The 26,419-nt window shown below is 36.7% G+C and overlaps 1 protein-coding gene across 7 annotated transcripts in view; it reads right to left on the reverse strand.

Annotated features, from left to right (window-relative positions):
* Positions 1-875: 875 nt before the first annotated feature.
* The window catches only part of CDC14B (cell division cycle 14B), a 51,824-nt gene continuing 26,280 nt past the window's right edge, over positions 876-26,419 (reverse strand). The window contains exons 7-15 of one of the 7 annotated variants that reach the window (XM_084503387.1): positions 25,562-25,624; positions 24,548-24,635; positions 23,976-24,206; positions 22,205-22,343; positions 21,914-22,067; positions 21,143-21,243; positions 11,865-11,981; positions 4,319-8,279; positions 876-1,066 (exon numbers count right to left, since the gene is read on the reverse strand). In XM_084503387.1, the coding sequence (XP_084359513.1) occupies positions 8,240-8,279; positions 11,865-11,981; positions 21,143-21,243; positions 21,914-22,067; positions 22,205-22,343; positions 23,976-24,206; positions 24,548-24,635; positions 25,562-25,624 (933 nt within the window). In that variant the 3' untranslated portion in view covers positions 876-1,066; positions 4,319-8,239. Of the gene's footprint in view, positions 1,067-4,318; positions 8,280-11,864; positions 11,982-18,352; positions 18,499-21,142; positions 21,244-21,913; positions 22,068-22,204; positions 22,344-23,975; positions 24,207-24,547; positions 24,636-25,561; positions 25,625-26,419 lie in introns of those variants that run through there. The other 6 variants (XM_084503391.1, XM_084503388.1, XM_084503390.1 and 3 more) reach the window with 6 other exon arrangements.

The following is a 26,419-nucleotide window of genomic DNA, read 5'->3' on the forward strand; positions in this document are numbered from 1 at the left end:
TTCCTGTTTTCTGCCTCACTTTGTTTTGTACCACTTCTAAACAATCTCCTTTGAGAGCAGGTATTAGATGAGACATGAATTAACAATCTGTTCTGCCTTGGAGTGAGCTCTTAGGGCACTCAGAAACTTAAAGTATCTCATCTCCATGGTAAGGCTTCATGCCCTTAGATGTAATCATTCTAGAAAGACCACTGATGTTCTTCTGTATGCTCCAAACAGATCATCTGCAAAGCAGTACTGCCCAAAAGGTTTTTATATTGTTAAATTACATTTTATGACAATTTGCTATAAAATGAGGTTTTAAATTCCACAGTGAACTGTTTCTAAAGACACAGAGATAATCTGACAGCCTGCAGTAGCAAGACTGTGCAAAGGCAAACAAGCATGTTGGTATGAGGGGAACCACGCTGATGCTTTTTGAGTTATAGAACTGAATGGATGAAATGGATGAAACGACCTTGTAGAAAAAAGCTACAAACTGAAAATGACTGCGATTTACCACTTAACTGTGCCTGCTCTTCTAATAGGTGGTTGAATATTTCTGACAAAAATGGCAATTTCACAAATGTGAAACAGAAGTGATTCTGCATATGAGGCTTTTGGATTTTTTTTTCACTTGTTCTTCCCCTCCTTATCCCTTTTCCGTGTCCCTTTTGCCACGGGACAGGGAAAAATGAATCCTTTGTATTTATTTGCCTGCAGGGGTGAATGTACGTATATGTGGAGAGCTTTTTCTTGTTGCTGCTCCTTTTACTGATACTTTATTTTTGCTAAGGGAAGTAGTGAAATACTTAAAGGTAACTCCTTTCAGCCATGTTGATTGTAGTGTCATACACTTGATTCGGTTTTGACTTTCCAGACATTCTCTGGAAAGGGCAGAAGGATCACTTTATTTCTTCAGGTTGATTCCTGCTGCTACAAAGTCATTGCTTGTTCCTTTTAACTGTTATATATTCTAAAATGGAACGACAAATAGTTTCCTTCTCAAAGGACAGTTAACTGTTAGAGAAATTGTCCAAGTGTATCTATGTAGTAAGTGTTTGGTCAGCAGGTTGTTTCAAAACTCCTGTTAAAAAAAAAAAAAAAAAAAAAAAAAAAAAAAAAAAGTTGGTCTGGCTTTAAGACTTGCTAATTGATATGAAAAAAAATACATTCCCGTAAAGTTTCAGGTGCGAGGTTTAGTGTAGTTGTTTACTGCTCATTAAACCAAGAGTGTCTTAGAGTAACTAAGTGTGATAATTTTCTTTTTCAGACTTTCAAACTTGAACATGTCCCGAGTTTCTTTAGTTTACAGTATCTAAGTATAGAGAAGTTACTAGTTGTAAGTGGTAACAGCAATCTGACTATTTTTCCTAGCTGTGAAAAGAGAAAATATTAAATCTCAGTCACCTGTCATACTTAAGGTATGGAAACAGCTGTATCTGTTAAGCACATCTGCTGCTAACAATTACTCCTGGTTTAGGTTTACTCCTTCATGTAAAGCAAGTGGCAGTCCGGGGTAAATAAAGAAACCAACACTAATAAAATGTGGCATGCATCTAAGCAAGAGATGAAATTTTGTTGTAGATCTTACATTAATTACTCTTTAATGCACTATGACAGGCACTTCAGTGTTAGGATTACTATAGTGGTCTAGGGAAAATTACATGTGAGCTTTGTGTTTAGTTAATGTACGTGTGTTGGGTTTACACGGCAAGGGTTTGGTAGCAGGGAGCTGCAGGGGTGTCCTCCCTGAAAAGAGCCCAGCAGCTGCCCCATGTCAGATCAGAGCCAGCTCCAAAGGCTGCCTGGAGGGGAGGCGTTTTTGGTTTGCTTTTAGTTTCTCACTGCTCTGCTCTGCTAGTGATAGGTGATAAATTATATTAATCTCCCTGTGCTGAGTCTGTTTTCTCTGCGATGGTGATTGATGAATGATCTCCCTCACCTTATCTCAACCCTGAGCCCCCTTCTGTTTTATCTGCTCCCCTTCTTCCTTTGAGGAGGGGGAGTGAGAGCAGCTATGGGGGAGCTCAGCTGCCCATTGAAGTGAAGCCACCACAGTCCTTCCTGGCACCAAACTGTGGACTTGAGGAGTCTAAGATAAGGGCAATAATTGGGAGAGAGAGCGGGCAAAACATGGATTGAACATTGTTAGAATGTGATAATCATGGAGAGTGTGGTGGTGTAATGTGGGAAAGGGATGAAGGTGGAGCATGTATAAATTGTCCACCTTTGTCAGCGTTGTGATGATGATGCGTTGATTTTTGGCGTGGGGAATTTTATGTTGATGTAGATGGAGTTTGTGAAGGTTGTGTGATGAATGCAAGGAATGTCTATTTTAATTATCTTCTTAAATACGCTTTTCAAAGAGGTGAGGGGTGGAACTCCCCCAAGCAGTGAACTCTAAAGTTTGCAAAAAAGGAATTAATCTCTTTCCACAGATCTCATTTATAGCTGAGAGTCTCGATATTATGCAGCCCACCTGATGCATACGTGGTACCATGGTATACGATTGGTAAGGGTATATTCCTGTGAGAGTGCCTTTAAAAGCAAGAGGAGGATTATCTGTGCTTAACATAAGAGTATAAATAGACTCAGAAGTAAAAGACCCTGGTAGAAAAGTGTAGTTGATTAGGAATATATGTAAATGACCCCATGGGCGATGGTATTTCAGCTGCTTTGGTTACACTTGTTCACACGGATCCAGCGCTAGGTGGCTGGCACAGCTTCTGGGCTCAAAGACCAAAACTCGCAGCCCTGGGACACCTTTGTCTCCCAGGTGTCACATTGTGCTCATGCCATTCCGTGTTTTCCCCCTTCAGAGCTGCCACGGGCACATGTGCACATACACATTGATACACAAACTGTGTATTTATATTCTCATGTAAATACAGTGTTGAAAATAATGTAATACTGACTCGTTACCCCTGGACCAACAACTGAATGTGAAATGTGGTTACCTGCAGAAGTACTCTCAGTCACTGAGTAACAGCTGTGGGATGTGAGCGCCTCTCTCTCAGTAAGGCACGTTTGGGAAGTATTGAGCAACATGTGCTTTGCCGGGATGGAACCTTCAGTCTTTCAATTGTAAGAAATAACAACTGCTACCCTTTGGCTCTGTTACGTAGACTTTAATATGACGTACATTACATCTCCAGGTTTTACTTGCCTGCAAACAAACGCCTTTTTGCAGATGTGATGCAAGAAATGGTGCAGATGGCTGAACCTTCAGAGTGGCTTTCGATCCTGCCTCACACATAACAGCAGTGCTGTGTTTGAGACAAGCTACCACTTAATGGTTTGAGTACAGTTTTTGCTGTCCTGGGTAGCCAGTGTCAATAAAATTTTTCAGCATTCCTTTGTCTGTTTTACTTACAGCTGGTTAACAGGACACTATAAGCTGCTGTCCCCTTCCAGCAAAGACAGGTCCTCTATCTAGAGCTGTGCAGTATTAACTGCTTGAATGAAAGACAGCAACTTCTACAGAATGTAATGAATTAATGGGACAGCTTTGTTGAAAGGGAAAAATATCAGCAAAATGTGTTGATTTACTTTTTTCTCTTCTGACAAGAGAAAAAGGAAGTTGACATAATATAATCCAGGAATTGCGTGCTCGTTGGGTGAGGTGTGATTTGGTTGCGTTCTTCATGTTTACAAAATCAGATATTTTTTCTGGCCCTAGTAAAGGCTGCATACCTTGAAAATGAGAGAACGTAAAACTCAGGAGCCTTTTTTGTTCAGGCTTCTAGTCAAAGGGTGGAAAATGTCTGATCAATGGGAGGAGGGGAAGGAAATCCTTAAGTATGAGAGCAGGAGGGGAGCCAGCATTAAATGGTTCACTTAAATAAAGTACATATTGTTGTGAAAGGGGAAGGGGCAGACAAAAAAGCACCTGGAAAAAGGCAGCAGGACAAATATTGCCTGTTTTAAGTACTGAGTAAAGGTTCAGTCCCAGAAGCACAATATTTTGGGAAGAATAAGGAACAGAAGAGTAGAGTCTTGTTATGACAGAACTCAAACCTAAAAATAAACTCAGGTGTGCTTAGCTGGAAACTTTTTTTGGAGGAGGGGTAATGGGGAAGCTGAGCCCTTCCACCTTGAAAAAAACTGAGGAAATGACCTACCCTCATCTTAAGGGGGATGGCACGAAAGCACTGATGGTGGTAAAGGTAAATCCATGATGGTGCGACTCGGTCTGCTTCAACGCTTGCTTAAGTGGCTACATTCCTGCTACTAGTAGCAAGCACTTTGGGTTTTCTTACTTTAACATTAGCTGCTACCAAGGGTAGTCGATTGTCTGCTCCCTCAGTCCTGCAGCAACAAGCAGTTTAGGACTTACCTCTGTCCTGTTCATGGCATGACTGGTGTGCAGTACCCAGGGTAGTTGGACAGGCTGGGAGGCAGCGGCGGTAGTGACGCAGCAGCGTGGAACATGTTGGCATGCAGCAGGGACAAAAAGCAACTGCTGCTGGGCTGTCCCGGTGGTGCGGTTTTTGCCAGTCTTTTTAGTAGGCTTCTATATTGGGAAGGAGTTTGAAGGGAAAGACACTGACTGGGAAAGCAGTTGTTTAAAGGGCAGAATGTCTAGGTCTACACCCTCACCATTCCCCATTAAAAAAAAAAAAAAAGCAAAAAAAAAAAGTGCCAAATATCTTCATCAATGGACTCAGCTATTTAAGCTTAAAGCACGCAGCGTCTTTGTAAGCCCAGCCTTAACTTAGGTTAACTAGAACCAGTTATTTCAGTTTAACTATATATGTGTATAAATATATCTATGTATTGGGTAAGAGTATTCCAACAATTCAAGTACAATTACCATTATTTTCTGAAGTGAGTCCTCTGAAATGCAGAGCCAAAGCTTATTTTTGAAATCAGAAAAAAAATGTGAAAGATTCATTCTTTAATTAAAATTTCACAGGCAGGTGAGATTCTCATTATTTTTAAGAGCACAGAAGAGTCAAAATTGTACAAATATGGTTTTGTTCTGACATTCATTTTAGAATGCTGGAAATAAAGGTGAGAAAACAAACTTCTGATTATTATTTTTAATTTTACACAATTCAGGTTTACAATTTTCACTATTCAATATTTTGTATAAAACCAAATACAATATGCAATATTTTCAAATGACACACAAATGCATATTGAACTACTTGATATTACAAGATAATATGAAGCTTTATCTTAAAAATACCTTCAGCAAAATAAACTCCCATTCTGTCAATCCAAGTTAAAAAAATATGATTAGAAATATACAATTTAAAAATAATCAGGATGAACAGTACTGATTAGTCAAGGACTTCTAGATCTTGATAGTCTGTACATGGGTTTACACAAGACAAACAGTCTGCAAACCATTAATATAAAAACTGCAGTGCAACAAACTGGTGAATATCACTTGTAATTTTTTTTTCTCCATTTTAATGCATGAGTCTCTACAAATCTTATTTAAAATAAAAAAATAAAAGCAGCACTTCCTCTGTTGTCCTGGGGCAAAAGGACAAGGTCTGATGCTGTAATGGAAGCTAGCAATTTGATCTAAGATAATACAGCTTTTGAGTATGTTGCATACTTTTGAACATCATGGAAGAATTCATTTCTCATGTATTTGAAAGAAGAAAGAGAATTTTTGTAAGTTTAACCAAAACTCCTTATCGATAACAGCAGAAATAACTTCCTTCAGCTGCTCTGTTGCACTGCTGCCATGCACATTTAATTTTGGCACACGGTATGTCACAATTCAAAACAGATTTGGAACCCAAGGACTCCATCACCCACACCTATTCCTTATGCTTGTACTTAAGACAGCTTTGGTATGGTACAATAAAAATACAAGACAAAGTATTAAAAATTCATACAAACTAACAGACACAATTAGATGGGACACAATGAGGTAATGGGTTAATTCACCATATAAGGCTGTTTGGAGAGTTCCAATGTAAAATGTTTGACAGTTTTGTGTTTCTCACCACGGTAACTAGCAGTGGAAGGGGTAGCCTGAAACACATTCATGCCAAACATGAAGTTTTGGTTTAGCTAGAGTTGCTGTGGTGTCTGTTTGTGCACTTATTTTATGCAAATTTCTTCTGATGAACCTGAAAGTGCTAGTGGCATTGCTGGTTACTTTAAAAAAGGGAAATTCCAATTTGGAATTTTGAAGGGGTATTTTTACATTAAAAATCAGTTCATCTGAGAGATGTGCAAAGCCAAACAAATACTAATGAAATTTTTGTTTAGCTCTCACCGCACTAGTTTCATACATATTTTTTTCTGCCTGAAAAGACTTAAAATTGGTTTACTGATCATATTCTCGAGATGATAGTTTTCCTCAAAAAAAAAAAAATCGTATTTGCACAACATATTTGTTATTGTGACCAACTGTACTTCCCCTTTAGGGCAAGGGGCCAAAAAGAAAAAAGAAAATAAAAAGAAAACTTTAATCTTTTTATCAGGGTGAATTCATTCTTTTAGGTGTGCTTCACCTAGAAGAGAGTGGAGGTGAGGGTGATGATTAAGTGGTAAACCAAAAATATTTAGGGTCTAAGCTTCAGTGCTTGCACCATGCAAGCCTTCCCTGTTCTCTTGGTATTCATATTCGAAAAGCTGTAGTACCCAAACTCACAGATGCTATCTGTAAGCTCACATACATTTTATATCCTGCCTCCCCTCCAACTCATGGTGCACTGTTCTGCCACAAAAAAAGTATTCAAACCAATGTGTGGTTATTCACAGTGGCATTGAGAAACTACCAGCATAACAGAAAACTTCCTTTTATTTAAAGAGGCTGGAACTAGTCACTGTTCCTGCCTATTTACATTCATTGAAAGAAAATTCTCCCCCTTGCAAAGGTAATCCGTATCTTTTAAAAACTCTGTTGCTAACTCTCCAGATGTAGTTTTCAACTCCTTTCTACTACAAGAGTTACCAAATCAAGAGAGAACTGTATTCTATTTAAGGCTATGTGGTACCAGTCCTCGTCTAAGGGACATGCAGCTATGAACTTCCAGCTGGCAGACAAGGATGAATTGCTGCAAAGCAAGCCTTTGAGATTTCATAGTGTGAAAAGTGGTAAAGAAAAAAGGCTGCCAGTGTTTGAAGACAGTCTTGTAGTGGATGAAAATCTCAGCCTCAGATTGCTCTAAAACTTACACCGCTTTTAACTGAGAGGTAAGCTGTAGTTTTTAATGTGTTATAATTAGATGTTAATAATTATACCTGCCCCTGAGTTCCACTACCAATCTCAGATGTACAGCAAGCTTATTTTTCCTTTTTTTTTTCTTTTTTTTTTTTAAGGTGCTGCACTCATTAGGTGTCTTCAAGCTAAAAAAAAAAAAAAAAAAAAACAACAGTGACATTCATAAGTTATTAAATGTACCAATAAAACCTGGGGGAAAAAAAAAAGTCTTACCTTTCAGGTACAGTTATCTAAAGTCTCACTTAAAAGACTTGAAGATATGAAAAGAAACAGTAATGACATTTCAGTATGACAGCACTGCTTTAAATGGTAAGCTGTTTTTCTTCCCTATTAAAATCATACCAGATTTAAAGCAATTCCTATTAGGTAAAAGAACCAGTGGTTGTGAACAATTAAAAAACTCATTACTATTAAAAGCAACATAATTGCTTTCTTAGTTTTGTTTTTTTTTTTGTTTTGTTTTTTATCTTCATAACTGAAGAGAAGAAAAAAAACTTTGAAAATAAAGCACTCTTTGGTGGACAATAGTTACTGTGTTCTCAACACTGCGGCTTCATAAAAAAATGTCAAAGTAAGAAAGAATAGCCAATTAACGCAGGAGAGTACCCATACTATAAGTAAAAAGCCTTTGTGGTTGAGTTTCAGTCTCAAGTGGAGACTTGAGCCCAGTCTGAATGAACAACACAGATATATATTTAAAAACTCCCACCATCTTTTCACTTCTGGTGGTCAGCAGCTATAAGTGATTGCCATCACAATTTATACACATGCATCATATATACTAGGAAGCCCTCTTTATAATAGAGAACTTACATATTTACACCTGAGTCTGAATTTACACAGATTTTGTTGGCATTGTTTGAGGAAGTGTTAGCAATTAGGAAACTGTCTATTGGGCATGTTGACAGTTCATTTTATTCTACAAGTACGAAGGAGTTCCTTCTGCTTAACCTTTGCTGAGAAATGAAGCCAAGGTCATCTTCCTAGAATTGCATCAAGTCTGTTATAGTTGTATCCCCTTCATTCCTGGATATCCCCTTTCAATACTGGTTGCTTGTTTGAAATTTAACGCAATACTGTTCTAGTCCTTGGGATGGACTGGCTGCTGAAATAAAACATATTTGAGGAAAAAAATTAAATACGCATTAAAAAAACATTTCAAGTAAACATTGCTGACAAGAAAAAAATGAGCAAACGTTACATCAAAAAAAGGAACAGGAGATAAATGTCACTGCATTTAGTAACATAGCAATACCGGTTGTAAATAAAGCACAGACTGGTCTGATCATAGACAGTAGAAAGAAAGGGTCAGTTTCATACAGAAAAACAAAGGATTCAAAGTACCATACAATCATTAATCGCAATTGCTGTAAAGCACTCTTTTTCCTTTTCTCCCTCTGAACTATCAGACTGTAGGAAAGAAACAGTAAAGTAGAAAGAATAATAAAGAAACATTTATTTAGAACTAGATTTAGATTACATTCAGATAAGCTCCAAAATTCTGCAAGCAATTTTCAGTGTTTGAACAAGAGTGCAGAAGGCTGCTTTACAATTCCAAGCAAAGCAAAGGCATATGAGATTTTAAAAGCATACTCCTCTTTGTTAGTTTTTATGATAAGCCTTTCTGGTTAAAAGAAGTAAATGAAACTAAATGATGTGGCTTTCACACGTTTTCTCCTGTCCCCCAGTTATTTCTTCTTGTAATAACTTGACCTCTGTTTCCTTAAACACCTCTCTACCTATCAAAATTCCTTCACAGTTCAAGATTTCACTTCTAACCAATTACTAATTACATCCGTAATCCTACACCTATAATGTGTGATAATACAGAAAATACCATTTCAGTTGTTTGGGAATTTTTGAAGTACCTATATGAAAGGGGAACACTGTTGGCCAGGATGCATAGGGTTCTTGTCCTGGCACAAGCACAGGTTGGGCATGCATTTCTGCCAGTCCAGCTGTTAAGTGAGGATGCTATTCCAGTTGGGGATCTTTCGGATCGAGCATGGACAATGATGTTAAGGGTTAAGATTTTAGGATTGCTCTTCCATCTTATATACTTTTCCAGCTGAAATAGCACATTGTTCCATCTACTAAAAGCGATTTAGTATCAAGAAAGTGAGGAGGGAAGAAGGAGAGGAAAATGATGCAGCTGTCCTTAGCATGATCTGGTGTATGCATCTTGCTAAAATACAACTTCTGACTTCTCAGTAACTGGGAGATCTACAAGGGACACATCCTAACTGAGAAACAAGAATAGATCTGGGGCATCCATGGAAAAAGACTGTGAAGAATACTTCAGTAATGTGATTTCTTGCAGTTCAATGACAATGTTATTTCAGTCACAAGAGACAACGTGTTGCATCCACCGGTACTCGTCTTTTGTAGATGGCAGGTGACATCTAGAGATGTTCCACAAAGGAAACACGATGAACATTATTAATAGTATTTAAACTCTCTCAGATTCCTCAGCAAAACCAGAATAGGGTATTATTAGCTGCAAAGAGCTGTTTTGGCTAAAGAACCACAGTGGGGTCGCTTTATACGATAGTGTCTCCAACAGTCTGAAGGATGAAATTGTAGATGCATTACTCAGCTCTGCAGATCATACTGCATTAGGATGGGTCACAAATGTGATTCATCTACAGTAAGAACTGTGTAAAATGACCTAGAGCATCATCAAATAAGATTCATATAAAAACACTGCAAGATGTTTTCACTGGAATGCATCAGACAGACAAGAAAACAGAAGTATAAAGGCCTACATCAATGTCAGAAGTTCAGAAAAGGCAACAGGACCTCGACAAAGATGGATGTTGGTTAGGACATGAATTCTATTTTTTAACAGTAATTATTATCCTCTACCTTGCATTCTATTTGATCTGGAATAGGTCAATTTGAAATAATGCAAATTCACAGACTTCAAGAAGTTTGTATAAGCTTCAAGTGAATAGACATGGGAAAAAAAGAAAGGAAGGCTTAAAAAAGAGTGATGTTTTGCCAAATGCTACAAGAAAAATGAAAGGACACCTGCAGGATTAATAGTGAGGTACTAAATTGGAAGTCCATGAAATTATACAGTCACACTGCAGTAGCCTTTAGAGGCACCACAACCCAATTAGCCCTTTCAGATAAGAAGATAATTAAGAACTTCAGAACTGTGACAATAAGTATTTAGGACTACTTTGATTATTTGATCCAAGCATAAACTTACTGACATTCTTTGATCCCAAAAATTAGAAGACACAGTACACAGACTGAAATATTTGGGGTAGAAGCTTTTGAAAATACATTAAAATATAAAATGCTTTATGAAGTTTGAGAAGATTTAAAATCTCATCTTTCATTTAAAACCTGAAATCTTCTGTTAACTTTATTTTAGGGATACTGTTTCCTCCTAGGGATGGGTAGACTCATCTCACACAACACAAACATCTACGTGAAGGTATGCTTTTCAGGAACTAAACATCTCTGTTCAGTTACACATCTGCATGTGTACATCTACCAGGAGTTGCAAGTAGCTTAAAACTGGAGAGGCATGAAGAACAAAAAAAGCTGTCAGAATCCCATTGGTCTGTCTGACATGGAGAAAACAATGCAGAATGTAGACAAACCTCTGTGAAGGAGCTAAGGTATTTAGTGAAGCACACATTTCAGGAAAGATAAAGTATTTCTTATGTATTGTACTATGAATCAAAACATAATTCATAAAATTCATATGGCTGCTGTTGAGAATTCTGACTAGCATATTCCTTCAGACTGCTATTCATTAGACTATTTCCTTTGCCCAATAGAGGGGATTTTTTGTAACTTCCATTACCTGCAAAAAAGGATGAGGCTGGGGAAAGAAGAGCTTTTTAGGGAAAAAAACTGCCCAAGAATCTGGAATTTTAAGCAATATTTATAAAGTGAGCCACATAACAAGCTTTTCTTTCTTTTTTTTTTTTTTTTCTTCTCTTTTTGTTATTCACCACCTTTTCTCTTCCCACAAAAAACATCTCTTCATCACCTGGTAGGTCCATTCAAAAGTTTTTCACTACAAGCCTAAGTCAGATTCTGGTCATTTGAAGCCACTGAAAATTACTTGAAAGTTGTATCCAGTTACATTCTCGGGCTCATCTTTGATAATGCTTTGGAAAGGTGCAGTAGAGGGGCATGAATGCACACATATGTGGACTGAACAGGTTCGGTCCAGATTACCACTGATACTCATTACAAAATCTCATATCCACATGCATGTACATTTTAGACACTTCACCTACCTGCCACCAGATTCTTCCTAATATTGCATTTCAGTAGTCCACGTCAAATTTAATTCCTCTTAGTGCTGACTTAGCATGCTAACTAATGGTTAATGCTGTGAACTTTTCTGCCTCTGACTCCAGGCAGATGTTTGGTAATGAAAGGCTTTTTTGTTCCCCAAATCCCTCACCTTCAGGAATTCTTGTTGACATTAGGAATTACAACATAAAATTCCAAAAGTTGAAAGGCTCAGCAGCATATGCAAATCCCTTAAGATTTAAGGTTCCATATATTCTCAATACATGACATAAACCATAAAATTGCTTCACGTTTCTCACTGCTAGAAGGAGTCAGACTGTGGCAGAAACCCCTATCAGCAATGGATACAACAGCTCAAAGTATTTGTCTACGGAAAAATTACTGGATCTTTAAAGAGGTTAACTCTCACCTTTTTAAGTTTTTTTTTCTTGTAGCAGACCTGGTAGTTCTTTTAGTAATGTCTGTATTGTCAGAAATGCTAGGTTCAGAGGTTTTATTTTTCTGAACACTGGACTGTGGAATTACTCTGAAAAGGGTAGGAAAAAAGAGAGATTATATAACCTGAAAGTTTCTAGGAAAATACCAAAAAGAGGATGTTACAGTTGCAGCAGAGATAATAAGCATCAGTTAGCTTTTCAAAAATCATTCTGAAAAGCAAACTGTTCTGCCTGAAACACAGCCTTCTCTTTATAATGTCATTATAATAATAGTAATACAAGTCCGTTTTATTAGGAATAGAAATGGGTTTTGGTTGGTTGGTTGTTTTTTTTTTTTTTTTTTTTTTTTAAATCTTTCAAAGAATAGATCAAATAATAAATCGTAATTCTCTTTTAGGTTTTTGGAGGACAAAAAAAGTTAAACACCTTAAGTTACTGCAACGACAGGAAAAAAAAAAGGAGCAAATCTGAAGTATGCAACAAAAACAAATGTTATTTTTCAGACTAACATAGAGGAATTCGGAAAAACAAAAACAAAAATAACAAGTAATTCAATTTGTGAAGATCAGAGTCTAAATCTCCTGCAGTTAACCATGATATATTCCCTTCAGACAGAGCAGGCTGGGGAAAGAATACTGAAAATGCTGGTATTCTGCTCTTACAGGGAATAACTACACCATACTCAAGGTTCAGCTTTGCATGCTAGTTGTGCTAAGAAGATCCTCTTGAAGACTCTTGAGCAATGTATTGACTGTTTCCTAAAGAGGCAGATAAATCCATGTGTTCTTTATAGTGTCAACACCAATAACAAAGGAACTGAACTACAGGTTATGAAATGGAAGTAACTATTTTAAGCCACCATGCAACTGGTTTGCAGGGAAACCACATTCTCTGTATTCCTAAATAATTGTAGTAAAATTATAATCCTATGGAAAGAAAGTGACAACTTGCCTGTGGAGTCCAGCAATATATATATTTAGTGCAACATTTAATTGGCCTATTTTCTAGTCCATCTGTGCAAATTTCCAACTATAAAAATGTGCATTGTTTTAGAGATTCATGTAATGCAGGGATTCATTCTTTTTTTTTTTTTTTTCCCCTGTAGCTATTAGCAGACCAATTCTCAGTGGCTTCACCGAGTCCATCTCTGCTAGCAAATTGTATTAGATTAGTAATTAAAACCTTCATTAAATTTTATGAACTGTTGTCCAGTTGCTTATTACTCTGAAAAAAATGCTTTCTAAGAATCCTAGATGTGAACATAAAAACATAAGCTCTGTAGCAAAAGTGGACAAGCATATATGGAAGAAATATATATGAGTATTTTCATACTCATGTAACATATTCACTTTTCAAGAGGCAATTACTGAAAACATAAGTGGTAAAAAGAATGTATTTTCACTGTTTTATATAGATTTGATACTAGAAGTAGAATATGCAAGTGTACCTAAGAGAACACAATTTCATCTAAAATCAATTCTGTACTACGTTTCTGAATTTTACAGCAGTAAAATTGATCAGCAACAGTATTTACCACTTACTTCTGTATTGTTTGGGAAATGGGTGACTACATAACCAAAAGTTTCATACATGTTCAATTTACATTGGAACAAACATCTTTTAATATTTCAGATTTATAAAACCAAACACCTTGTTTTGCTAAAGTCCAAACTAAACAGTCTTTTCTTCCTCCCGGATAAGATACAAGATTGCAACAGCAAGGACTATTAAAATGCAGAGAAGATTCTATTGCAAACAGTATACAAAGTCAGAGGAATCAGTTATTTGAGAGGCTAAAAATATAGAAGAGATACCTTCAAAGCCATATCATGTTTCAGCAGACAACACAAATTCTTCTAACAAAAATCTGTTTTCCTCGCATGTCCAAGGTGAAAAGGTTCAAAACCTTAAAGTCCACTTTTTAAGTTCTTCTGCTCTTCTAAAGCAAATCGAACAAGTTCTAACACTAAAACTCAAAATTCTCTTTTCAGTGTCACAGTTGTCACACAACAGGAACAAATCTGGGCTACTGCACTTTGAACTAAGCTTTGAAAATGTCACCAGTGCTGAAAACAGACCAACCTTCCCTCTGTGCCACTAGCAATTTCCATGACTAAATGAAAAGGTACAAAACCTGCTTATCCCTCTAACTTTTAGTCTTTTAAAATAAAACACGACTGAAGTTTGATACATGCTCGTGTATGAGTGTTTATGCAGGTAGGAATACATAAAATTTTGTTTTCTCCTTAAACATACATATACAATGTCTCTCTGTATAAAAAGCATGTAATGTATACATAAAAGAAAGCAAAACTTATTGGAAGATGATCTAATGATCTTTCTCTTGCAGTTCATTTTTTCCAGACACCAGAAGTTCAGAAAAGAAGATGAGTATATAGGTTTAAGCCATATATACTGACTAGCATAAACTAAAACACTAAAGTGTTAAGATACCATCTTGCACAAACACTTAAATATTCATCTTTTTGTCATGTCATAGGACAAAAAAGTCACTACTTTCCACAGAATTGTATTTTGTGTGTTCGAAATGAAGAAATTAAATAAGGTTCTAAATGGGAAGGCAAATTATAAAAATAGGCACCATATACAATTTCACTGCAAAACCAAGCCAACCATGACATCCTCCTCTTAAAATTGCTATATTTACCTAAGGGTAGGGAGAGAAGGAGCTGGCTTATGGGATCAGCTCAGAGACAGCTTTAAGCATAGTAGAACTTTAAGATCATGTACTCTTTAGTAGTTATTTTACTTTGATACAATACATCACACAACCAGCCCAAGAGTACAGACTAGTTGAATTCCTGATTAGCAGAATATTTGCTGGAAGATCAGACAGACACGTTCAACTCAGATGAAATTCTAGCCTTCTAAGGCTTACAGCAAGCACCTCAAGGAAAACAGACAAGTTCCCATTTATGCCACTGACATCGTGTTACAACTAAACACACAACTGTCTTGAGACCCAGCTGTCAGCTTTGGAGCAGCAGCGCTGCCATCACAGCTTTTACTGAAGTGCTACCTCATACACGAGAGCTAAGACGCAAAACTAGTTTTAACGCAAGGAATTTTGATCTAGGACATGATTAGAGTAATAGCCTCACTTGAGAGCAGGTTTCATAAATAGATTTTAAAATGAACATGAGATGTGGCTACAGTCGGAGACATCCTCCCAAAATCACAGCACCAAAAAAAAAAAAAAAAAAAGTTATCCCAAACTATATTACAAAGAGTAAAATTCACAGGGCACCCACCTGACTGCTTTGTAACTGTTCATATAACATAGTATGTCATGTTGCACACCTCAGCAATTAACTCATAGAAGTACCAGAAGAAAGTGTATCTGATGTACACAAACTTTTTCTATTTAATAAAACATGATTTAAAAAAATAAAAAGCAGAGCATTCCCTGAAGACACGCTACAAGATGCTTTACTAGCCACACTATTAAAATAAGTAAACCATGTATGCTAAGAGTCTTTCATTTCCACCTAATCTGTAATGAAAACATCACTCGGTAATTCTGAACCTAATACATTCCCCAACACCACGCTAGTTTGCATACTACTTCTTTTTAAGCTGATGTATTAGTCTTTAAACAAATCAAAGCCTGCTTAAATGGAAAAATGCTGGGTCAGCAGTACCTTCTTGTAAAATGTTCACAAGTCTGTTTAATCATTTAAACTGGGGACACACGTACCTATGACACAAAAAAACAACCCCAAAGCCTGATATAAAAAAACAAACAAACAAACAAACAAACAAAAAAAAACCAGAAAACTCAAAATGCCAACAAGGCACTACAACCTGGACAAACCAATCCATGTAAAAAAGGTTTTTTAAAACATAATTGATTGCAATATCCTGAAGAGGGTTACAGGGAAGCGAGGCTACACAGAAGGGGGGGGGATTGCACTTGCCTGTTTTATGAGGTCCTGATTTTGGTTTGGACAGAGTTAATTTCTTCATAGTAGCTGGTGCAGTGCTGTGTTTTGGATTTATGACAAAAATAATGTTGGTAACTCACCAGTGTTTTAGCTGATGCAGAGCAGTGCTTGCGCAGAGCCAAAAGCACAATCTCCTTGTGCTGCCCTGCCAGCGAGGAATCTGGGGGTGCACCAGGAGCCAGGAGGGGACACAGCCAGCACAGCTGGCCCAGGCCGACCAAAGGGATGTCCCATAGCATGTGGTGCCATGGGGTAAGGGAGGAGGCAGGGGACATTAGGAGTGATGGTGTTTGTCTTCCCAGGTAAGAGCTAAGCATGACAAGCCCTGCTTGCTTTGCTGGCAGTAGCTGAACACCTGCCTGCCATGGGAAATAGCGAATGAATTCCTTGTCTGGCTTTGCTTGTTTTGCTTGGGCACACAGCTTTTGCCTTACCTAATACACCGTCTTCATCTCAACCTGCAAGTTCTTCCACTTTTACTTTTCCAATTCTCTTCCCCAGCCCCGCTGGGGATGAGTGAGCAAGCTCACAGCTGCGTGGTGCTGAGCCGCCTGCCTGGGTAAACCACTACACCGCCAAATGCAATACTGCTCTGTCCCTCGTCACCTCTCTCTCAGGAAGACTGGCCTGAGTCTTTAGGGTTTTTAGGAAGACTGGCCTGAGACAGCTAACACTTTCCTACGTTACCAATAATCAACAAGTGACTTGATGTTCTTCATTCCACAGGGCTTCAGCACACAGGACTGCCAGGCTAGCCAAGACTGATGACTGAATCACTACCCTGATTGATAATTTGATCTGTATAATGGAGAGAACATTAAAATAAAATTTAAAAAAAAGCTTAAAAAAAATAAAAAGCTTTTAAAATAAAAGTAAGTGTTTTGTCTTCCTGGACATAACACAGTGTAATTGTCAATGCTGGATATGACACAGGGGCACCAGTAACCCCATTGCCTGCATAATGACACATTTAACAACATCAATCTATCTTTTCTCTTCCCTTCTAGCAAAGGAGTTTTTAGAAAGAACACACAAAGAGAAGACATCTGAGTGAATCTGATCTTACAGTACAGGAAAATAAAGGATGGATTCTTTCATTTTTTTACAGTAGGTTTTGGTTGTGGTTTTTTTTTTTTTTGTCTGCCTTCAGAAATATAAGGCTTGACTTCTGTAAAACATTAAGACAAGAGTTATTCACATATTCAGCATAAAACTTCAGAAACAACTCTTGTGTAAGTACAGTATTGGACAAAGTTAGGTACCAATGGGGAAAAAAAGATTAAAATGACCTCAGATTACACTAATGGGATAACTAAATTGTCCATAACTCCCTCTAATTCTCATTCTTAGTTAAGTCATTTACCTTAGCAGAACTATTTCTATACCTTTTCCATTTTTAGAAGTATGGCTCAGAGGTCAAAGGTGAGGAGGACAGCATCTCCTAACCATAAAGTTCTGACAGGACAGAATTCCTTTTCTTATTCACTACTGTGGCGTGAAACACTTTTCCTGACCTATTTTTTCCTCTAAGAGCACTGAATTTTCAAGTATTCACCCAAAGTAACCATTTTGCTTCCTGGGTGGTGATGGCAGAGTAGCCTCAGGGAAACAAGGTAGCAAGCAGAAGGGAGCTGTTTGGGTTTCCTGGTAGTCCTTCATGCTGTTGAAGTTTTAATTTGGCCAAAAGATGAAAGTTGCCATCTGGCAAAAACATTGCACCTTTTAAGTGAAAGCTAGACACAACAACCACTGCAGCCACTCTGACAGAAGATGGAGAAAAGTAAAAATTGTACTCAAGGAACATGTTTTTAATCCAGCTCCTGAATTTAAGTAACAGAAAAGAAGTGTCAACCTAGTCTCATAAAGCTCTATAAAAATAATTAAGAATGAAAGAAGATGAAACCAGATTGCTTGGGTAAACAAACGTGCATTGTCCTAATACTGCAACCTGTCACATCCTCTGCTATAAGGGGAAAAGTGTCCCATTTTACTGCCTCTTATGGCTTAATACTATAATCCCTTCATAAAAACAAAGACCTACTGCCATTTCTAACAAATTCTAACTCCTGGCATTTCGCATGAGTAAAACCATCCTTTGGGAGATTAAGCACATTTGCAAGTTCATGAATTTCAAAGTAAAATTGAAGCTAACATCTTCACTTGCAATATGCAAAGGAGAGGATCATATTTTAAAACAGCACTTTTTTTCTTTAATAAACATGGTTTTGCTTATTTGCAGAAGCATGCAGAGAAGAAAGGCTTCAAAATTATAAATCATCCTAATTACAAAAGCTCTGCACCTTTTGTATTGCAAGCCAGCCATAAAAATCACTCAGTTATTCCAAATAATATACACAAAAATACAACAAAGCGAGAGCAGTGAAATTTACTCTTGCAACAAAGCCAGTAAGAAACATGGTATGAAAACATGCACTTATGAGACATACTAGACAGAAAGCATGAGCTATTGTAGAGAAATGGAATGGGACACTTACACAGTGGCTCTCTCTCAGGGGGTCCTGATGGTTACTATGTTCTTAAACCATCTAGACAGAATAGCAGGCTGGGAAGAAGGGAGCCACATACAATCCACCAGATGACAATGCTACACAGTGTAGACACCAGCATAGCTAGGAGCCATCTAAAAAAGGGGTTGGAGGGGGAGGAAAAGGTGAACAAAAATTCAAAAGCAAAAGCTATTGGTGCATTTTAGCTTGTTTCAAGTTCTTCAAAAGCATATTGCTCTATAATCTTAAGCCAAGCATTTTCTTTCTTTCTGTGACTATCACAATCCATGCAACCATGACTTGTCAGGTGTATCCATGTGTTACCAGAAGCAAAGCAGTATTTCTGAAATCCTCACTGAAGTCATTTATTTATTCCAAAGAAAGTCCACATCACTCTTTTGAAAATAAATGCCTTCTAGACCAGTGTATCTCTGACCACTTGTTGCTAACTTCTACGCTGCTTGATCAGCCTGTACTGATAGACCCTACCTCACAATCTTGTGTTTTAATACAGAAACCCTAGATCAGAGCCAGATCAGTTTCTTGTAACAAACAATTTATGTAAGCACCCAGATGGTGAGGATATATTGTCTTCCTGTGTTCGAAAGAGCAAAAGCTAATTCATAATCCCTTTGCCAAAGGTGCAGCATATTGCTCATCAGAACATATACAAAGCATCCATTCACCAAGGCATAAACAGCTTATACAAACAACTTCAACAAACATTAACAAAACATTATATACAAACCCCCTGGGACTTGTTTAAGTCACGCCTCTAGCACAAAAAGACTAATAATTCTCCCAGCTTGTAGTGCTTTTACGTTGCTTGTGTTCGATTTTTTTCCCCTATTTCTCTCTGAAATAAAACTGCATAGAGAACTTCATTCTATTTCGTTTGCTTAGATAAAATTAATCTATTTCATAGCAGAATTAGTGTTTTTTTTTTGGTTTGTTTGTTTTTTGTTGTTGTTGTTGTTTTCTTTTTATTCTGAACTATGATGGAAAAAAGACTGACAGCTATTCAGGTATGGAAGACTTCTAACCCAGGTAGGGATGCTAAATATGCCTAGTGATATTTTGGTTTAGTAACATTAACTCACAGAATGTAAAAGGTTCTAGATTTGTCACCAAATTACTTCAGTACAAGCTGCAAACCCTACAATAACTGATGGAAACAGGAGGAAGGAAATTGCAACTCCTTGTTAGCATCACACCTCCCAGTGCCACAGGGCACACTATGCGAAACTACCAGAAGCTCTTGATCATTTATTTTAATTCTACAGGACTACAAACTACCTAGTTTTAATTAAGGGAGTCCTGTTACAGAATGCTTTGTGGATGGAATAGGTTTTTTTAATAGTTGATAGTCTTTACGCATATTAATACTGTGCCTCTGATTAGACTATCATACAATCAATATTCATTCTGTAGAACATACAGTAAATGAGATATCTCACAAACTTTATTACATGACTTAAATTACTACTTATGAAAGAGTATTATGAAGTAGAAATGAAGGCACTATGTGCCTTAGAAACTAATGTGCAAAGTAGATGGTTTTTAATGGACTACTTGAGTACACTGAGGTCCTGTGTTGTTTTTTTTTTTGTGTGTTTTGTATTTTTTTTGTGTGTGTGTTTTGTTGTTTGTTTGCTTTTGGTTTTAATTTCAGTTGGGTACAGTCTTTGTTTTTTATATGTTGTTTATTGTATGACTGCCTTTGTAACTGATGAAAGGAAAAGATTCTTTTTAAACAAAACTGAATTCTTACACAGCAATTAGTGAGGGTTTCCAAAGGCATTCCTTTCCATTCAGCATATTCTTACAATATACCTCTTGCTTATCTAGAAGTCTGAAGACAATTTTTGGTCTTAAAAAAAAAAATCATAGTGAGCTAGAAGTTTTGCAGCAGCATCCCCACAGAAAGGCTGCAAAATAAAAGCCTAGTTGCTTTTGTTCTATGACTCTTTTGGTGTGTTATTTGCAAAAAAATCTGATAGCCACGGGTCACCATTCCTTTCCTAGAAATCAAATGAGGTCTCAGATACGACTTGCAACTCTTGCATTCTCTGTAGTTTATGTAAGGGTAACCAGAAAGCTTTTACCTATAGTTGGTACAATTTGCAACAGATGCAAACAACTGTTGACTAAAAATTTCCTCTTACAGGTGGTGTTTGTCTAAAACAAAGAGACTAACATACCAGATTCTCAAATAGAACCACAGCCCTTTGTATTTATTCAGTGAAACGCTGCTACTCCCTGCCTTCCAGAGTACCAGCCCTTATCCCAAAGCCCACAAGGTTTAGGGAAAGTTCTCTGAAGACCTGAAAATGAAATAAAGCTAGATTTTTCTTCCAGATATTCTTTTTAAGTAGTTGACCTTACTTCAAAAATGAAAATATACCTTATTTCAGCCAATGAAACACCACCAATTGGAGTTGTATTCCTCTGTTTTTATACTACCACAGGAAGGACAAGGGAATGCTCGTGAATGAACTAGGAATACGTCATTCAGAAATAACCACAAGAACTTGCAGAGCACTGAGCATTGGAATCAAAAAACAACACAGACAACAAGAAATTGAGTAATGCAGTTCTTCAGACAAGTTCTCCTGCCTCCTTAATGCACACCGAGCTACCAGAAGAAAGGTGAATCTCATGCTTGTTTCAAATGAGCAAAAACAGCCTTGCCAACAAACTTTTGGGTGCTACAGCAAGTGTGTGTGAAGAAGAAGATAGAAGTATTTCTGGTATTTATGCATTCAGGAACGGACTTACGTTAGCGGAGATGCAGCTGTTGCTTTTGCTTGCCTTCTACTTTTCAGAGCACGAAGCTTATCACCTTGTGTTATACAGTTTGTTTCATCTTCATCACTATACTAGATAAGTGTAGGGGAAAAAAAGAGGTAAATATAGTCATTTAGAAAATTAACTATTAACCTTACTTTAAATCTTGAACTTAGAATTATCCCAACAAGAAAGTTTGCCAAAGTTTTTCATTCCAGTGAATTACGTGCGTCAGAATGTTGTCTACTTTTAAAACAGTAGAAACACATCTCAAATCTCTGTTTTGGTACAATACAATCATCACTCAAGTACAGCATTTCCCTCCTTCATCTGCCATTTTCACAGTAATACTTTTTTTTTTTTTTAAGAGACGCTGCAAGAAGTATTACAGAAATTGTAATTACTTAGAAATCAAAAAAGCAAAACACCTTTCACCCCTTCCTGTAAAACACTGAAAGCAATATAAAAACCCAAAATACAATTACAGAATTTTTGACAGCAAATTGTATTTTTTTGTTCTAATATTTACTTAATCACAAGATGACAGTAGGACAAGGATATTCCTACCTCACCTGTGTACTGACCTTCATTTTCTGTAACCACTATCCATATCTTTTTTTACTTGCAAATATCTTGGTACAAAAAGGGAAAACAGAAGAAGAATCCAACAAAGTTCTACTGTACCCACAGGTTTGTTCAGAACCTAAGAGATCCTCAAAAGCACTTACAACTTTTACAAAAGCACAATATTCAGATGCTTACCAGTTCAATGTCCTTTCGGATCATTCTCCTGTTTCTAGTATCATTAATTGAAATATCATCCACCCCCGACAGGATTCTTGTTACAGCAATTTTACGGTTTCCTCTCAACTTTGCACGGAAGATATCCCCTTCTGTCCAAAGTTCTCCCTGTTTCCTATCATGGTATAGAAAAATAATCCCCCAAACCAACAAATTAACAACAAAGATTTTAAGGGTACAAAAAAAAAAAAAAAAAAAAAAAAAAAGAAAAAGGCATCTAAATACATTTTTAAATGTACTTAATCTACTTACTCCATCAGGAAGTGTTGTTGTGGTCCAATCACTGAACCAGGTCTATTTATTCTGATCCAGGCAATAGTTTCAGCAGCTGTCATCCGATAGTGCTTCATAATATAACAGGCAATAAGTGTGCCAGTTCGTCCAAGACCAGCTGTGTAAGATAAAAGAATGGTTTCTTTTATATACTCATTTTCATTTGGAATCTGCTGTAGCTACAGACATTGTTACTCAGACAAATAATTAACTGCCTGTTTTATTAGGCAAACCTATTACTAATAAAACTCAGTAAGTAAAACTTACCTTTTCAATTCTTTTTTTCCCATAGACATGGTTACTAACACATTGTTCACATATTTTTAGTAAGATAACCTTGCAAAGCTAGTGACCTTACAGGTATGTTTACACACACAGACACACATGCACACACAGAGATATACACAAAAATATACAGGCAATACACTAAATAGGCATGTAGATGTTTTTATCTTTTCACAGAATTCTCAAAGCATTTTAACTGCAAATTCATCGTGACTTGCACTAAAACCAGCTGTTCTTCCAATCCTTCCTTTAACTAAACTCTTTTTTTTGGTTCACAAGGAAAACCTACATTTTGCAATAAGCAAGTCCGAGCACTAGCCAACACAGGCTGGAATAATCCAGAATAAGAAAACTTTTTTTTGACACGGCCCTAGAAACAGCACTATTTACCTTGACAAACATGAGAAGGAAGATAGACAGCTCAGTGGCTCCCCCACTCGACCACTTGCTGTAAATGTCAAACCATGCATCAAATCCTCTCATTTAAGAATCCACGGAACAACACACATGTAAACTTCAGTATAGCTGAACAGCCAAGACAACTGCACAGCATTTCCTTTACCTTGCCCAGCTTTAAGAACAGGCTACATCATTCTACTCTTTCTCAAGACTAATAGGAGGCTGAAGACTGTAAGGTAGTCTAGACATTATTAGCATGACAAATATCAGAGGACATCTTGAACATCTTCATCAGAATGAAAACAAAGCAATTGTACCACTGCTGTGTAATCAATTAAGTGGTATACACAGATTTCACACCTTGGTGGAGAGTAAAAATATGCACTTATGTACAACAGTCAAAAAGCTGTAACACCAACTCTACTTCACAGTATAATCTATTAAAACTATTAAACATGCTGCAAGTGAATGGCAGATTCAGTTAACAAAAATTCAGTCTTTGCAGGTCCCAGGCAAATGCTTTAAGAATTCACCTTTCTCCTTCAATCACACTATTATCAGGTGTGGAAAGGCAAACATAGTTCCTCTAGAACCACAGAAATCGCTCTCTCTCAGAAACCCTCTACACTAGCTGCATTGGGCATGCTCCGAATGCCTGGTCCAAAGAACAGTGCAGCTAGTATAGCTAGTATACTGGTATTTTCAAAAATTTACTATGTATTTATACCACATATTGTCAGAAAGACCTATAAACCTTGCCATAATTGAAATTCCTGCTCAGAAGAATCTTTTGAAAGTCCTAGCACTTCCTAGCAGAAAGAGCTGTTAATATTGGCAAGCTCACTTTCCCCAGCCTCATTCTTGGAAACAGCTGGAAAGATTTTCCTGGAATTTAAAAAATTAGAAGACAAAAAGCAGAATAAAGCACAGACAGAATTTGTATAGAAAATCTGCTGCTTGGCAATGTTGTCAGTAACTAGATATAACAGAGTTATAGTGGGAAACATCCCAGAAACTGCATAATATATAAGCATTATTTATAATATAAATTGTTTGCACACTATACCTTTGCAGTGAACAGCTATGACACCTTCAGCATTTTCACAAATATTTAGAAATGTTTTAACTATAGTATCACTAGGTGTGCTTCCATCAGCAAAGAATAGGTCAAAATGCTCAAATCCAGCATCTGTGAAACGTTTGGCATCATACATTTTTTTGTTGAGGCGTATTATAGTAGTGACCTTGTGTTTCCTGAAGTATGGGAAATAAGCTTCTGGAGCATGGTGGGGATAGCCTGTTAGAAAAAAAAAAGATGGAAATATAAGGGAAAATAAGGCTCAAACAGAAAATATGTAAATGAAGACTCAAAAGCAATAGAAGAAAACACTTTCAAAATAAAACTCATATTCAACAGAAAGAAATAGACTAACTGAAAATGGAATTTTAACATAAGCACCTAGGTCAGATACAATTAAACCAAGCATTAAAATTTTACTGTCAGGGTTCTTATAAAAGAAAAAGATCCAAGGAAAAAACACACTGTTTCAGGAACAATTTTTAAAGCTTGTTCTTACTGATAACAACCAGCTAAGAAAGCAGTGGGCTTGTGTCCCCCACCTCCTTTTTTAAGCATACCATTTTCAATTTTACTTCTTGAATGAGGTCCACTGAAGGCAATGAATTTGTTTGGTATTATCCAGTTAAAATCTCCATTTTCTGCTCTCTGTCAAGAGAAAATGCTTGGTTTATCATTATCCCTGTATTTTCAGCCTTTTCCTTATTGTTTCAAAATACATGCTAGATAGAAATGATGTACAATTTTTGCCAAAGGAAGCGTGTTAGTTGCCTGCTTTTTATTTCATCAAGAGGATGTCACTTGTTCTGAACCTCACTCCTCTTGTGTACTCCTTTTTCTAAATTACAGCTTTACAACAATGCAGTTGGTGTCCTTCAGATGAAAGGCAACTTCCAAGTTTAAAATGTTTATAGGTTACTAAATTATGACCTCACCTTATTTCTCTTCACTATTTAGATCATGATTTTTTAGATTCTAAAAACACCCGATTTTCTCTTTACAGATAACTAATAATTTTGTATTTCTAACAGTGCACATAGTCAAATATTGTAGTCTTTTTTATTCATATTAGTTTCCCGTGTCCCCAAGTGAATTTTGTAGTCTTGGAGTTTCCAAGTCCTATCTTCTTCTCCTCAAAAAGTGCTGTTACACCTTTGCCATGAGCTCATATATACATACTTTATCTGCTTTCTGGAAGTCAGATAGACTTGGACTTGTATGCCCTCAAGTTTCTCATCATGATTGCTCAAGAGTATGCAAGACCTAAAAAATGGCCAAGGAACAAATTCCCACTTCCCCATAATTTTTCAGGCTTTAATAAAAATGTGAAAAAAAAAAAAAGTATTTATTTCAATTCTGGTTTCTGCTTTTACCCCATGTGTGAGGCTGACTATGCTTAAATCTGACTTAATACGCTCTCTCTGACCACGCACTGTTATTTAATGATCATAGTTTAAAGAGGTAAAACAAAAATGAAACCTAATACTACAAAATAAATAGCAGATTATATTATAAACAATTATCTTAGCATTAATAACAGCAAATGAATCAGAAGACTGATACTGAATACTTACCTCATAATGCTCATATTCATTTACATCAAACACATCGAAATTCAGAAAATCACACTGCAAAGCCTAAAATTCAGAATATAACTTTTAACATGACAACACCTTACCAATGAGGGCAGTTTATCACTGTGTTAGTGTACCAAACACCCCTTAATACCTGTTCTACGCTTTACAAGATCTCTTCTTTTGTTTGAAAACATACAGAACAACTGACTCTTGGTGCAAAACAAATTTGTAAATTTTAATGTAAGTGAAGTTAGACAATAAGGTCTTTCTGTTTGCACTGAATCACTACAAAATTCCATACTAAATAAGTATTGTCTTTTTATTACTGCTATCAGTACAAATTGCCAGTGAAAAATAACTGGCAAAAAATATCTATTTAAAATATGGGTACATTCTGAAGTCTGCATTCAAGCATTATAAATATTTGGTGCATGAATTATATTCTACCTCATTAGAATTCGAATATCTTCACTAATTTAAAATTGGCTATAGACAGACTATGTTCACAGTCCTTAGCAGACATTAGTGTGGTCCCTGATGCCCCATAATTATCCACAGCCATTATATTTAATATAGTATAAAAACGTACACATTTGTGTAACTGGCAGTTTACCCACTTGTAAAGTCAGAAAGAGCAAACACAGACAATCTCAAATCCCCAGATATTTTAAATATTACATTCTAATCTCCTCTTTCACTGTATAGCCCTCTGTGGTTTTCTTTGCTGCTCGCCAGTACTGAAAAGAATAGAAATTCATCACTACTGACAAAGCAGCCAAAGTCAAAAAATGCAAAAAAAAAAACCAAACAAAAAAATGAAAATCTGCAAATTTACTCAATAGAAACAACAGTATT

Source organism: Aythya ferina, assembly GCF_964211825.1.
Source record: "Aythya ferina genome assembly, chromosome: Z".
In the NCBI taxonomy this organism is placed as follows: Eukaryota; Metazoa; Chordata; class Aves; order Anseriformes; family Anatidae; genus Aythya; species Aythya ferina.